Source organism: Aureobasidium subglaciale, assembly GCF_000721755.1.
Source record: "Aureobasidium subglaciale EXF-2481 unplaced genomic scaffold scaffold_5, whole genome shotgun sequence".
Lineage (NCBI taxonomy): Eukaryota > Fungi > Ascomycota > Dothideomycetes > Dothideales > Saccotheciaceae > Aureobasidium > Aureobasidium subglaciale.
This window is the reverse complement of record NW_013566990.1, coordinates 883,298-895,962: the sequence shown is the minus strand read 5'-3', so window position 1 is coordinate 895,962 and position 12,665 is coordinate 883,298. Positions and strand designations below refer to the sequence as shown.

Sequence of the window (12,665 nt, the reverse complement as noted above, 5' to 3'; positions counted from 1 at the left end):
ATAGCGGCCAAGTCGCTATCTTGACCTTGTGGCAGCCTGTATGTGCTCTCTTGATCCTTGTGACTGGCCCTGCTCTTCGGAGCTGTTCAATGGTTGTTCCTCATCTTGTACACTTCCCTCATCTGACGGTGGACCTTTCTGTGTTCGTTTCGAGCGAGCGAGCGGGTGGGCGGACGAGGGCAGCGAGTGCAGCAAGGAAGGTGTTTATGTAGGACGATCGCAGATTTTGTCATTACACTGATTGATACACAGCTCCTTGGTCTGTAATCACCTCAATAGGAGCTTCGGAGGCGGTCTTACGGCCCGATTGCCATCGGCACGGACTCCTGTTATCGTTGTTGTTTCTCGACGGCACTTCCAGACGTTCAAGCTCCTTCAACTCCACCACCGTCACGACTCGTCGACGCCTTCCAGTGCAAAACGTATACGTAACGCGCTCTTGTCGTCGTCGTGGTAGAACGATAGAGAAGCCTTGCACCGATGCTACTGTTGTTGAGGGTCTCTCGACAGCGCGACCGCTTTGATGGACTTGTATTAGAAATCTTTTGGTTGCAACAGCGCCGTGGCATGCATGTCCTTTGTGTATGCTGATGTTCTGCTGGCTCTTGCTTCCGCCTCTTCATTACATCGGACCGTATTTGACCTGGAGGACAGTACATGCATCCGGGATATGCTTCCGAATGACGGGCCCAACACTCCAGTTGCCGAGATCCATCAAGTGTTGAACGAAGGCAGGTGCCAGCGTCAATCGCCCATTGCTATCGTAGCACATGGCATCCTGATCCCCTCCAGGCCAGTTACAATCAATGGTCGTGGCAGACTCGGAGTACCAGTATGTTGATTGGCATTGCAAGTCGATGCGCTGGATGACTGTATCCCGAAGCCTGGGCCACAGATGGAAGTCGACGTAGACTGGGTGCGGAACGAACATTTGGTAGGGTGTAGGTCTGTACCAATCTGGAATAGCGAGATAGGTTTCCGGAATCGGGTGGATGATCCATCGTATGAGTAGCCATTGAAGCCACATCAATGCCATGCGACATGACAACAATGGAACTCCGAAACTGTTGGCAAGTCTGGCGGTCCACTGGGAAAGGAGTGATGCTCTCTGGTACGCGAGCTCACTCACCAATGCTTCGACGTCAGGGAGGGTGCCGAACAAGCGCTCTGGAGCAACTCCGCTAGTTATCAGACGCTTGGCCTCGTTGATGAAGTCGAGGTAGATTCTTGACATCATGTCCGGGTTGTCGTTGCGGTACCTGGACATGACTGACCACGCGGGCGCAATCAGGTCATGCACACCAAGCAGCTGTGGACTCAAGGGCACCGATAGGGAGACTGTGCCAACAGTGCTGAATAGGTTGGACGAGATGGTGACGTAGTCGGCGCCGGTACGACTCTTGTTGAGCAGGTCGCGTCTTGTTCGGTATTCCTCAAGGACCTTTTCGTGTCTCTCCAGCGCGACCGACCCTGGACCTGAAGTCGAGCCTGCTGTAGACGATAGAGTGGGATCAATCCAGAGTTTCTTGTGATTGCCCATAAGGTAGGCCGATTCTGGGCCGATGTTACCAAGAATAGGAGATGGTTCCTGCTTGAGGCCTGCCATCTTGGGATACGGGTCATCTTCATACAACAGATGTTGCGAGTCGACTTCGACGAACAAGGTAGCAGCCCAAGGGGAATCATGGCTTGCTTCTCGATTGGTCCCGTCGATCGGCCCGGGGCTACTGGCTGCGAGGCTAGTGCTTCGTTCCGAACGAGACGACTCGTACAGAGGGACGCTGGTGAGCAAGGATGGACCTGCTGGATTGTGAGCAAGTCCAATGCCAAACGTCGACACGCTTCTAAGCGTGGGTATTGCCCTAGGCGGAATGTCAGCCGAACCTCAAACGACAACAACAATAACACACGACAAAGACATACTGTTCTTTCCACTGATCCACTTCGCTCAAGTCTGAAGGACCCTCAGCCATGTCAACGCCAAGGATGCCATCGATCGTGTCTCCAAGCCGAAGCTGGGCGAGTATGGCGCTTGCTTCGTTGTCGGTGCTATATCTCAACTTGTTGACAAACAATTCAAGATTTCGCACTCTCAACGACAACAACGAGACCCTTTGTTTCAGGTCCTCTGTTCGTGTTGCGCCTTCGATAACATCATACGTGCATGACAATCCTCTAGTCTGGCAGGCAGAACATGACGGGCGCTCACCATTGCACTAAATTGAGCACGCGTCAGCAAGAACTGCGAGATTTCGGAAGAATTGTTGGGCGTGAATTAGTAATTACCTTTCGCTTCCGTTTGCGACAGTCGATACAAGCGACAGCAGTCAGTTTTCTGGGTGCCGCCTGCTGACCGCCCGAAGGACCAGGAGTATCTCCATCGACGACGATGGCCTTACCCCGTTGTTTGTCCCTGTCCTGAGGCATTGGAAGATGGTGGTATAACATGGACTATCCAGGAGAAACAGATCGCTTTCCTCAAGACACCCGGCTTTTTCCCACGGAGTTGGCCCCGCAACACGGAGTATTATAACTCGATGAATGTGTCAGAGCTTGGCTTTCGAGGCGTCAGTGACGCGACCACTATGGCTCGAGAACGATACGCCTCTGGGTTGAGCGTTACCGATTAGGCACTTCGGAGCTTGACAGGAATGGACTTTTGCCCGCCGTGCTGAAGAGGCTGAGTTGAGACGGGTTACCGTTGAGTCGTGTGTACAATAGCATGTACTCTGGCTGGGAACAACCAAAGAGTGGAGAAGAACGGAGGAAATCGAACTTCAATAAAGGGCAAGTGCAGCGTGACAGGCGAACAATTAGGGCCAATCGAGAAAACACCGGCGAGTCTGCGGATAATGCGATCTCTCCACGGGCCACGGGTCACGACGCTTCTGCATGATGGTTGGCAACTATAATACATGGGCAGCTTGAACATACATCAACTTCCGGAGCAGTCCAGTTCATTCGAAGTGCGTTGTGTCGACTGAGATATGACAGGCAGTATGGTAGGTCGTCGGGAGGATCTCCGTGACACATCGGATGCTCAGCCTCCTCCCCGTCACTCATGTGTATACAGTCCGGGAACTCCCCAGGGCATTTCTTCGAGCAGACCTCACAAACTGAAGATGCAGAGCTCTATCACAAGTCTTTCTTTTACACATGCGTTCATTCGAGACAGTGGTCAGGCCAGACGACCCATATCCTTCCGAAAAGCGCCAAGTCGGAAAACCTTAGAAGCGACACCACTATGTCGTGATAATTTTTGGGACAGGTGCCATGGGGATGGTCAACGGTAAAGTGTGCTGACACTTTGAACCTTCCGCATTTAGGGGTGAAGGTTGCACCTACTTTGGAAGAAGCTTTTCGAATGAACCGCACAAAGTCTAGACGCCTCGACGTGACACACATCGAGATTCAAGTAGGGTCGATGGAAGCCCAATCCACTTCAAGTACTGAGTTCTTTCTCGATACGAAGTAGAGGGAAGCCATCTGTCACAAATGACTCTTGCCACATGGGTTGTTGTGGGCGAGTTCTAGTGATATTGCTATCGCAAGCATTTAATGCGCGAAGGGGAATTCATTAGCTCGTCGTTCGAGGCAACACAGGTCTCACAATTTCTCCTTATCGCATGTAGCAAGAAAAGATTAACGTGTCATGCATTGCACTCAGCTTACTGTTGGCAAACAGGTCGAGACTCAAACCTCGGAGCACGCGCCTTCTACTCCCATTGGCCGATGCTCCATCCTTTGCGTAACGTTTCCAGCTCTAATGACCTCACTGTCACGTGAATGCGAGATACACGACTTCGATCAGAAACATTTCTCTTCATATCACCACTGTCAATTATTCATATGTCGGGGCTCGACTTCAAGAAAATGTTGCAGCAGTATGCACACGAAGAGTCTGGAGTCTCTAAAGCTGGCGTTGCCCCGGCTCGCGTTCTGCGTCCACGAGCTCAAGCACAATCATCATCCGTGGCAACGATATCGCAACAGGTCAAAAATGGCAAACCTGATCAAGCCGCTGGGCCATCGAAAGATTTACCTTCGTCAAGGCCATCGAAGAAACGTAAAGCGCCAAGCAAGTACGCGCCTCCATCCAAGTATCAGCATCTCAGTCCTCTTACCGACATTCTCGCTCCGGACCTGATCGCGGTTTTCGTGGGTACGAACCCTGGTATACGCACTGCCGCTCAAGGACATGCTTACGCACACCCGTCAAATCAATTTTGGAAGCTGCTTCATTCAAGCGGCTGCACAGATGAACGACTCCGTCCGGAACAAGATATCGAGCTGCCGGCTCGTTACCTTCTTGGTAATACTAACATTGTAGAACGACCTACCAAGGATGCTGCCGAGCTCAGTAAGGCAGAGACGAGCGACGGCACGCCGGTACTGGAAGAGAAGTGCCGCAAATGGCAACCTGAGTGTGTTTGCATCGTTGGGAAGGGCATATGGGAGGCCATCTTCCGCTATCGTCACGGCAAGAATCTTGCCAAGTCAGAGTTCCATTGGGGCTGGCAGGACGAAGATGAAAATATGGGACGTATTGCTGCTGCTGGAGAGAATGGATACCAAGGTGCCAGGGTGTTTGTCACTACTAGTACGAGTGGACTTGCCGCAAGTCTGAAGCCCGCTGAGAAGGAAGCCATCTGGAAACCATTCGGAGATTGGTGCAAACAGAGAAGGACCTCTCGAGATTGGCCGCCTTCTTGAAATCGGAGGTTGTGATAGCCACTCGTTTCGTATTCGACCTCGGCAGATATTGATACTGGATCATGTTCCTGCCACACGGCTTGTACCCAGTGTCTCCCGACGGCCCAAGACCTTATCGCTCGCTGATTCTTTCACCCATTTGATGCGGAAATTGCCTCCAGAGCAGACAAACAGAACATCGCAAAAGCGGACTGTGTTTGGTCAGGAAGCAGCCGGGGGTTCTTGGACACGATCTAGACTCGGGGAACATGGCGTACGTGATCTACCGATCCCTGCTTGCTCTAATCAGTGATCGGTAGTTGTGATGCCGGCATCCGGAGTTGCTCCCATGTTCGGATCACGACTTGGTCGCGGAGGCGGGCAGTGTCGCCGAAGTGGCATTTTCACGCAATGTGGATCTATTGCCAGATGGCAATGTTGATCGCCATGCACACATTCCCACGCCAGTCATTTGAAACGCCTCGTCGCCTGATTCCTACCCACATCGCCGTCATTTGGATCCTGATTGTGCCACTTGGCAGACACTGGTAGACCCATCTGTCATCATGTATTACCATTCACTGATCATAACGGCACTTGTACACATCTAAGGTTGGCAAATGTGTCTAAGCCCTGCCACGCAGCCCTCATGCTGCTTCAAGAGCGAATGGAGGTGGTTCACCTTTCGGCAGTACACACACAGTGACATGTCGCAAGCGATTCAAGAACGTAGCGAAGGCAGAGTCTGACTCGGCTGTGACTCTGTGGCTTCTAGCATGGAGCACTCCAGGCAAAGCGGTGCTTGGATCGATGGGGCGTGACGTCCTGACACCTCATGTGGACTCACAGCTTTTGCTTGGAGCGGTGAAGGGTCCTGCTCTGTGGCAAACAAGTAACAGGACAAACGAAGCTGAGTAGTAAGTCCATCGGATCAGGCCACGCTTGGCAAAATATGGCACTGAGGAGATATGTTTCCGGTGGTGACGCAGCATGCATAGAATCCGGTCTCGATGGGCTATTTGCCAACAGGACCCAAGGCGTCAATCCAGCTTGCAGTATCACCTGCTTCTCTATACGCAGCTGGATGACGACGCAATTGACCAGGGTCGAGCAGGGCTTCGCACTTCACACTTCTCATCTTCGTGAAGCAGATTACTACTCAACAGCACGAGAGGAGGATGAGACGCAAGAGAAGATGGCACAATGAAGATGTAGTGATGGACCAGATACGATAGAATTAATTCATGATTGCGTGTCAGAGCTGAAGAGAGATGGATATGACTGGAAGCGTCACGGTTTAGGAATGAAGAGACCAGATAATAGAAAGAGTGGTGATTCCAAGAAGTGTTAGAGTGGCTGAATTGATAGGGTGATCATGTCGCGCAAGGCGGTGGTCGCAATGATGACGCCAAGGCCATCCAGTTCTGGAGCTCTGGCAGTCGACTTTTGAGAATGACCAAGGTGCTTTGACTTGCTAGTGGTGACCACAACAAGATTCGCTCATTCGCAATGGCGCTCCAACCGACACCAGACCAGAAGATTGATAGACAGACAACGACGCCATTCCTCCTCCGACTCTACTACCGGTCCAATGGCTTCCACTCGCCCAACGAGTTCTCGACAGTGCCGCCGCCGTCATGGCTACAACAGTCGAGCCTGCAAATCTACACATGGCCCTCGTGCACACTCGCCGAATTGACGACGCTCCTCACCACCGCCCTGCCCAGTCTGCTGCCTTCGCCATCCGTCGGCACCCGCATTGGCTACCGTCTAGTCTTCCCCGACACGCGCAGTGTTCCTCCTTCAGGCGGCCACGACGCTCCAGGACGATGGTTATCAAAAGAGCTGGGTAGTGTGGTCCTCGGGCATGGTGATGACTACGATCAAGAGAACGATCCAGCTGGACTTGGTCGCATGGATGGCGACGCGCAAAAAACTCTCGCAGACGCGCGCTTCGTCATTGGAGACTACATATCATGCGCCGTCTTCCCGCCTCTAGCAGACGGCTCTGTCGCTCCTCTACCCCCCGCTACACCTGCCATCAGAGGTACCTCTGGACGTGGAGGCCCACCACCTCGCGGCGAGAACGGCAGAGGTCCAAGACCAGGAAGAGGTCAATTTGCTGGAGACAGAGACTTTGGCCCTCAGCGTGTACCTCAGGGCGAGTGGAGACGGGGCGAGAGAGTGCCTGAGTATGCTCGCTCGGGCAGAGGAGGTGGCGCTGGTGAGCGCGAACGTGGAGGTGGCAGAAACAGGCCTTATTGAACAATGCGCAAACACGACATGCGCAATCGCATCATGCATCCACCCACCCACGCCTTAAATCCGACCATCTTCTAGACGCGGCTTCACGTGGTCAATCAGAAGACTACCTAATCTCGATCCATCCCGCATTTGCAGGGAGAAGGCCCATTCGGAAGCAGGCGTGTAACTGCTCAGAGTCGGCATGCTGTCACGCAGGGAGCTTTGACTCGAGCCTATCCCGCTCAGGTAATAACCCAAGGGCTCCGCGTGGCTGTCCGTAACACATCACCATGGTGTGATATATCCTCAGCTGCTTCATCTGCTGAACAAACACGCCCAACAGGAGACTATCACACGCCCAGCATTGGCATCAGCCCGCGCAACGCAGTGCAGCTATTATCGATCAGTCCATAGAGACTAGAATCTAGACTACCCATGATACAACATTTCCCTCTCTTGCCACATCCACTCTGCTATCATACTCGCTGACAGAGTCATGATCGTGACATTTGCGCCGCTCCGGTATTGCCAACGTCCATACGATCATGTATTGTTGCTTCACACTGATTTGCTGCAGTACATAATCTCCACGACACATCAATATGTATTCTTACATTCCATCACAAAGACAACACGCCAAGTTCTGGAAAACAATGACTTTCGATTCGAACAAACAATGCTACAAACTGCTAGCTACCCACAAGCTTCTAATCCTCTTCCTTCTACCAAACACATCAAGCAGTCCTAGTATTATTCTCATTCTCCACCAAGAAATAATTAGCAGCAACAGGCGCCGCACCAACCCTCTCCTCCAACCCCTTTACCGAAAAATTCATCCTCGCAAAAGAATCTCCATCGTAATCTTGCGCCAAATACTCCTCGGGATCAAACCCTTCTGGCTGTTCGAAAAGATACAAGACGTAATTATGGAATCCATCCCCTTTTGGCGGCATGGGACCTTGATACTCGGCAATGGGGAGACTCTGGTTTTGAAGCGAGAAGAATGGGGCAGAGGCGTGGACGTTGTATTCGAACCAATGGAGGCGTGTTGTGCGGTTTTTCCCGATGCCGGGGACCAAAGAGGCGAAATCTGTGGTTGGGGGCAGGGCGAAGAAGGGGAGGTTTAGATCTACGAGGGTGAAGAGGTAGGTTTTGTCCAAGGGCTTTGGGAGGGGGAGGGGCAGGGGATGTTTTTTGAGGCCGCGGGGTCCAGGTTTGAGGTGGGGGGTGTAGAAGAGGGAGGGTTGTGCTGCATCGGCGACTGGGGATGTATGTTAGTCTAGCTGTTTCTGAATATTGATGAGGAGGCGTGGCAGGAGTGTGGTTTACCAGATTGAGCAACCATTTCACCTGGTGTTACAATATTCTTATCGAACACCAAACCCAACGAATTAGGAACCTGGGGACTCGATCCTGGAGGTGTAGCCGCATTCACACCCACAGCAGCAGCGATACCAAAAAGTAATTGTGAAGGCTTCATTGCGATGCGGATTTCACTGATGAGGAAACAGAAAAGGAAAGTAAAAAGTCTGGTGGGGGGGAAGTCAAAGGGCCCTTATATCAAAGGCCGTTGTATATGATGATGCCAAAGTATGTTGATCATCCGGAGTCTGCGGGACGAAGGCACGAGAATGGAAAAGGTCTGGATCCCCCGCCTTGGACATACGGTATATCGTCTTGCATGAAAATGATTTTCGTCTTGATTATCGCTATATCGTCTTGCATGAAAACGATCTTCGTCTTGATTATCGCTAATTTTTCCGTGTGCATTTCACCATCATATGATCCCGAGCCATCTAAACATGTCGATGTATATCTGGACTAGGTGTACGTTGAGTGGGTACATATGGCTTCAGTCGACCAGAACGGTGAAACGTACATCCAAGGGGTACAGTCCAGTGAACTGCTGATCAGGCAGTTTCCCATCTCTCTGCTTCATCCTTGCTCGATATCGACTATGCAACATGCAAGCACCCATGCTCGAGCCTTGAATGACGGCATCTCAAGGTGCAATGATGACGAGAATGAAGGTGGCTGGAGAAAAGCCAAAAAAAACATAAAGACCTCGGCTCGGTGATAGGCATGTATCTCCGAAATGTATGGTGCGCTCCACACCCTGTCAACAATTGTGATCATTGATCAAACATCATTGTATGGCGACGGGGACATTGTTGAATACCTATGAGCTCTCTTGGTCATGGAAGAATAGACCTGCGAAGTTTTGGGGCGATGAGGAGGGTGGTCGCTCATGTAATTGGTGAGAGAGACCTTGTGCCGCACGCGACAATAAAGTGCTCTATGACAGATGACAGTGCAGCCTTGAATCAAGACGACAATACCCTAACAACTCTTCCCGTCACTTGAATATTCTACAGAGGCTTCCAAATTAGCATCAAGGCAGTATTTGGGTAAAAACGTGCTCGGCTCTCGATATGAAGTGTTGGATTTCTACAAGGAGCAAGAACGTCACAGCGTAAGTCAGTTGCCACGAGAGTCACAACGGAGTAAGATAGACATCATCAACCACAAGCGAAAAGCGAAAAGCGAAAAGCATAGAGACAAAGGTTGGAGAGAAAATATGTAAATTGGGCAATGTATCTACATGGGTATTTGTTCAGAGGCCCGAGACATCCAGAAAGGATGAAAGATAAGTATGTGCAAGAATGTTAGGGGCTAAAAACAAAAAAGACCAGACTCGGATTACAAGCGGCTGTACTTGTGCGAGTAACTGTTTGTCCGCCTCCATTTGGGCAAGACACGCTCTCCCTTGCTAAAGCGTCTCACGGCCCAGAAACCAACGAGTACACCAAAGACACCTCCAAGCGGGAGCAACACGCTCCATACACTCTTCGGTGTTTCTGTTGTGTCTTCTGTTGCGATCTCCGAGGTTCCGAGAATGTTGCCGTCGTCGTCAGATGCAATGACACGATATTGCGTTCGTGAGTCTGCCTCAGGCAAGATGAACGAGGTTTCGAATGCTACCTTGTCGACAACATCTACATCAACAAATTCGGCATTGGTACGAGGATCGACGGATTGCAGTGTCCAGGTGGCTACCTCTGTGGCGCCGCTCCATGATGCATAAAGCCGTCCAGCCTGTATTTTGGCTCTCGGAGCTTCAACGGGCGCGCCCACCCAATCTGCCTTGAGCGAACGGTAGGACGTTACCCGGCCATAGTGCGAGATGTATTGTGCGCCGTAATGAGCCTCACAGAGCAATGTGCCGTCGATATCAAATTCGGAGAAGACTGGCGAGTGGCCCCAACCAACGAAAACCGTGTTTGAAGAGGGGAGGATCTGAACGGAGCCCTGCGAGGCAGCGCGAGTGTGTCGGTCCGAGATGTATTTATGTAGGAGTTTTGCAGTCATATCGGTCGTGTTGATTTGCATCATGCGGGCGGTAGAGTAGGAGGCATCGAGATGGAGGGGACCAGCATCGCTGTTGTCAAAGACGGTGAGGGTGCCTTGGTCCTGGTCCAGCCAGCGACCGTCATGCTGCCAACTGAAACTCGTTGCTTCGCCGGCTGAGATGTCCTTAAAGTCGTTTTGCTTTCCTCCGAGAGTCCAGATGACATCGCCAGTGGTGCCGTTGACTTTGATTAGGGAGTTGAGGTGACGAGACGACACGAGGTAGTCGCCGTGTTCATCCTTCTCTACACTGTTGATGTGGAACCAGTCGAAGGGGATTGACTCCCAGTATCCGGCCATCGGATGTGTGTAGAACGAGTCCATGATGGAGAAGTGGTCCAGCGCATTCCACTCAAACAGCAGCTTGCCAGTCTCAATGTCGATCTCCTGGAACAGGTTGTTGTTGATCCAGCCATCGACGGGCCTCCTCATGGCGCTCATGTCGGTTTGTGTTGCATTATAGATGGTGATGAGGGCCGAGCCGTCTTTTGTTAGGGTGAACTCGTGGAGGTCGCCTTGAAGTCCTTCGCCGACAGCACGGACTTGGTATCTTTCTTGGTACGACGAGTCGAGCTAACGACCATGTTAGTATTGAGGCTGGATGACAGGCAAATGGACATGCTCACCATATAGTAGTTTCCATAGCCATAGCTCGATCCTCGGAGACCAGCCCAGAAGGTAAGGTATTTTTCTCCCTTGTACTCCTGAACCTTCAAGTTCATGGCCTGTCCGTACTGGTCTGTCTGCCAAACGAGATTTCCTCTTGCGTCTAGGATCATAGGGCCAGGATGTTCAACCGATTTACCCTGAGGGGAGATGAAGATGAAGCCATTGTCGCATCTGTCATCCCATCGTAGTTGTTGCAGGTCCGGGGAAGTCAAGTTGTGGGAGACATAGTTCCTTTGTGGGTAACCACCATAAACGGCAAGGTCAAAGAATGTTGATTCCAGTGAGGGGAAGATCCAGCCGACAACAGGAAGCACAAATTGATGTACTGCTAGTAATGCCGCGAGGAGACCAGCCACAGCGGCAAGCAGCAGACCAACCAGGCGCAGGTGCTTGCAAAGTTGTTGTAACATGTTTCCAAGAGAGCGACGTTGCTAGAGTCGACAAGACTCCGCTGGAGGAGTTTTGAGGAATAGACGAGGCGAGAAGCGAGAAGGAGGTTGTTTGCGATGCTTCATTCAGTGTCCCGTACAAACAACCCCGTGCACAGCCCTGATACAATGGGGAAAGTAGATCTTATACATTCGCAACGTAGCGACTGCCAAGTTGTGCGGCGCCCTTCAGGGCTGGGCGGCGAAAGGCCATATCGGCGCAGTGTCACCGTACGTTCCACCGTACAGGGGCGTATCGCGAGATAAGCTGTGACTTTGTCCAATTACTTGTCTTGGGGATGACATGGCTGGCTGTCTGCGAGCGGTTGATCTTTGCAACAAATTGTGGATATCAATGGCGGCAGATGCAATTGAGTTTGACACGCCTCAGCCTCCGTCTCATAAGACTCGTGGTGTGCATGTGGCTACCCTATCCATAACTCTGCTTTGCTTTTTACCCGGCAAACTTGAGTTCATGGATAGTCAGTCAAAGGCCTGTAATTTCTGTGTCGAGGACGACGCTGGCACTTGTTTCAGTGATTCTTCTTTACTCCTTCGAAGCATTCGAATCGTCTTTCTGCGACACTCACGGTTCGCATGCGCGTGTCTCAGGGCCATGGCCCACCCTCCCTATGCTGCTCCGCGAAAGGGTGGATATCGAAATTTCGGCAAGAGCTACCCCAAGCCGCGTTTTGCCAAGTCCATCTCCAAGTTTGACGACTTGGCCGTCCAGTCAAGGGACGAGATTCGAACACCAGGATTCAAAAGTACCCTGCCAGTCACCAATCGAACATGCCCTACGTGTAAGGTTGCACCATCGAAGGATTGCTCTGGAGTATTGTGGCTGCTCATGTCGCTTGCTATTGGGAAAGCACATTTCGCTCCCACCATCAGATCGATTTCGCTTTCGCTTCGGGAGGTCCGACGATGACGCGCGCGGGCTGGCAGATTGAGGCTGTGTAGAAATTTCGAGCAAGTCCAAGGTTGATTGAAACCAAACCCGTTGTGTTGATCGGGGAGGCGCTTCGACACCTCCGTCACGCCAGCCGGTCGTTCTCACCAGATTTTTGCCAAGTTGCGACCGCCGACAGGAGATGGCTCAGGAGATGTCTCCCTCCTTGTTGCTGATAATCGGAATGTGTTTATGCCCTTGCTCGTACAGTGCGTACTCGCGAATATTTTGCTTTGACCTCCAGTCGCAAAAAGAACGAAATGCCCTTGGTC

General features: G+C 51.7%; 6 protein-coding genes across 6 annotated transcripts; 3 read left to right on the top strand and 3 right to left on the bottom strand.

Annotated features, from left to right (window-relative positions):
- Positions 1-144: 144 nt before the first annotated feature.
- Positions 145-2,717, bottom strand: AUEXF2481DRAFT_603099 (uncharacterized protein). Its single transcript, XM_013490628.1, has 3 exons — positions 2,287-2,717; positions 1,924-2,216; positions 145-1,862 (listed from the first exon to the last, which is right to left on the bottom strand). The coding sequence occupies exons 1-3, from the start codon at positions 2,446-2,448 to the stop codon at positions 623-625; spliced, it is 1,695 nt and encodes a 564-aa protein (XP_013346082.1). The 5' UTR covers positions 2,449-2,717; the 3' UTR covers positions 145-622.
- A 1,132-nt stretch (positions 2,718-3,849) lies between these two features.
- Positions 3,850-4,713, top strand: AUEXF2481DRAFT_3330 (uncharacterized protein; the record flags this gene model as incomplete). The annotated part of the gene is made up of 1 exon (XM_013490270.1): positions 3,850-4,713. The coding sequence occupies one exon, from the start codon at positions 3,850-3,852 to the stop codon at positions 4,711-4,713; it is 864 nt and encodes a 287-aa protein (XP_013345724.1).
- A 1,488-nt stretch (positions 4,714-6,201) lies between these two features.
- Positions 6,202-6,957, top strand: AUEXF2481DRAFT_3329 (uncharacterized protein; the record flags this gene model as incomplete). The annotated part of the gene is made up of 1 exon (XM_013490269.1): positions 6,202-6,957. The coding sequence occupies one exon, from the start codon at positions 6,202-6,204 to the stop codon at positions 6,955-6,957; it is 756 nt and encodes a 251-aa protein (XP_013345723.1).
- A 620-nt stretch (positions 6,958-7,577) lies between these two features.
- AUEXF2481DRAFT_38036 (uncharacterized protein) lies at positions 7,578-8,445 on the bottom strand. The gene is made up of 2 exons (XM_013490459.1): positions 8,266-8,445; positions 7,578-8,197 (listed from the first exon to the last, which is right to left on the bottom strand). Exons 1-2 carry the CDS (start codon positions 8,414-8,416, stop codon positions 7,671-7,673), a joined length of 678 nt encoding a protein of 225 aa, XP_013345913.1. The 5' UTR covers positions 8,417-8,445; the 3' UTR covers positions 7,578-7,670.
- Positions 8,446-9,636: 1,191 nt separating this feature from the next.
- AUEXF2481DRAFT_27761 (uncharacterized protein) lies at positions 9,637-11,423 on the bottom strand (the record flags this gene model as incomplete). Its single annotated transcript, XM_013490364.1, has 2 exons — positions 9,637-10,917; positions 10,971-11,423. The coding sequence occupies 2 exons, from the start codon at positions 11,421-11,423 to the stop codon at positions 9,637-9,639; spliced, it is 1,734 nt and encodes a 577-aa protein (XP_013345818.1).
- AUEXF2481DRAFT_602601 (uncharacterized protein) lies at positions 11,423-12,454 on the top strand. The gene has a single exon (XM_013490627.1). The coding sequence runs from the start codon at positions 11,746-11,748 to the stop codon at positions 12,370-12,372; it is 627 nt and encodes a 208-aa protein (XP_013346081.1). The 5' UTR covers positions 11,423-11,745; the 3' UTR covers positions 12,373-12,454.
- The last annotated feature ends 211 nt before the right edge of the window (positions 12,455-12,665 follow it).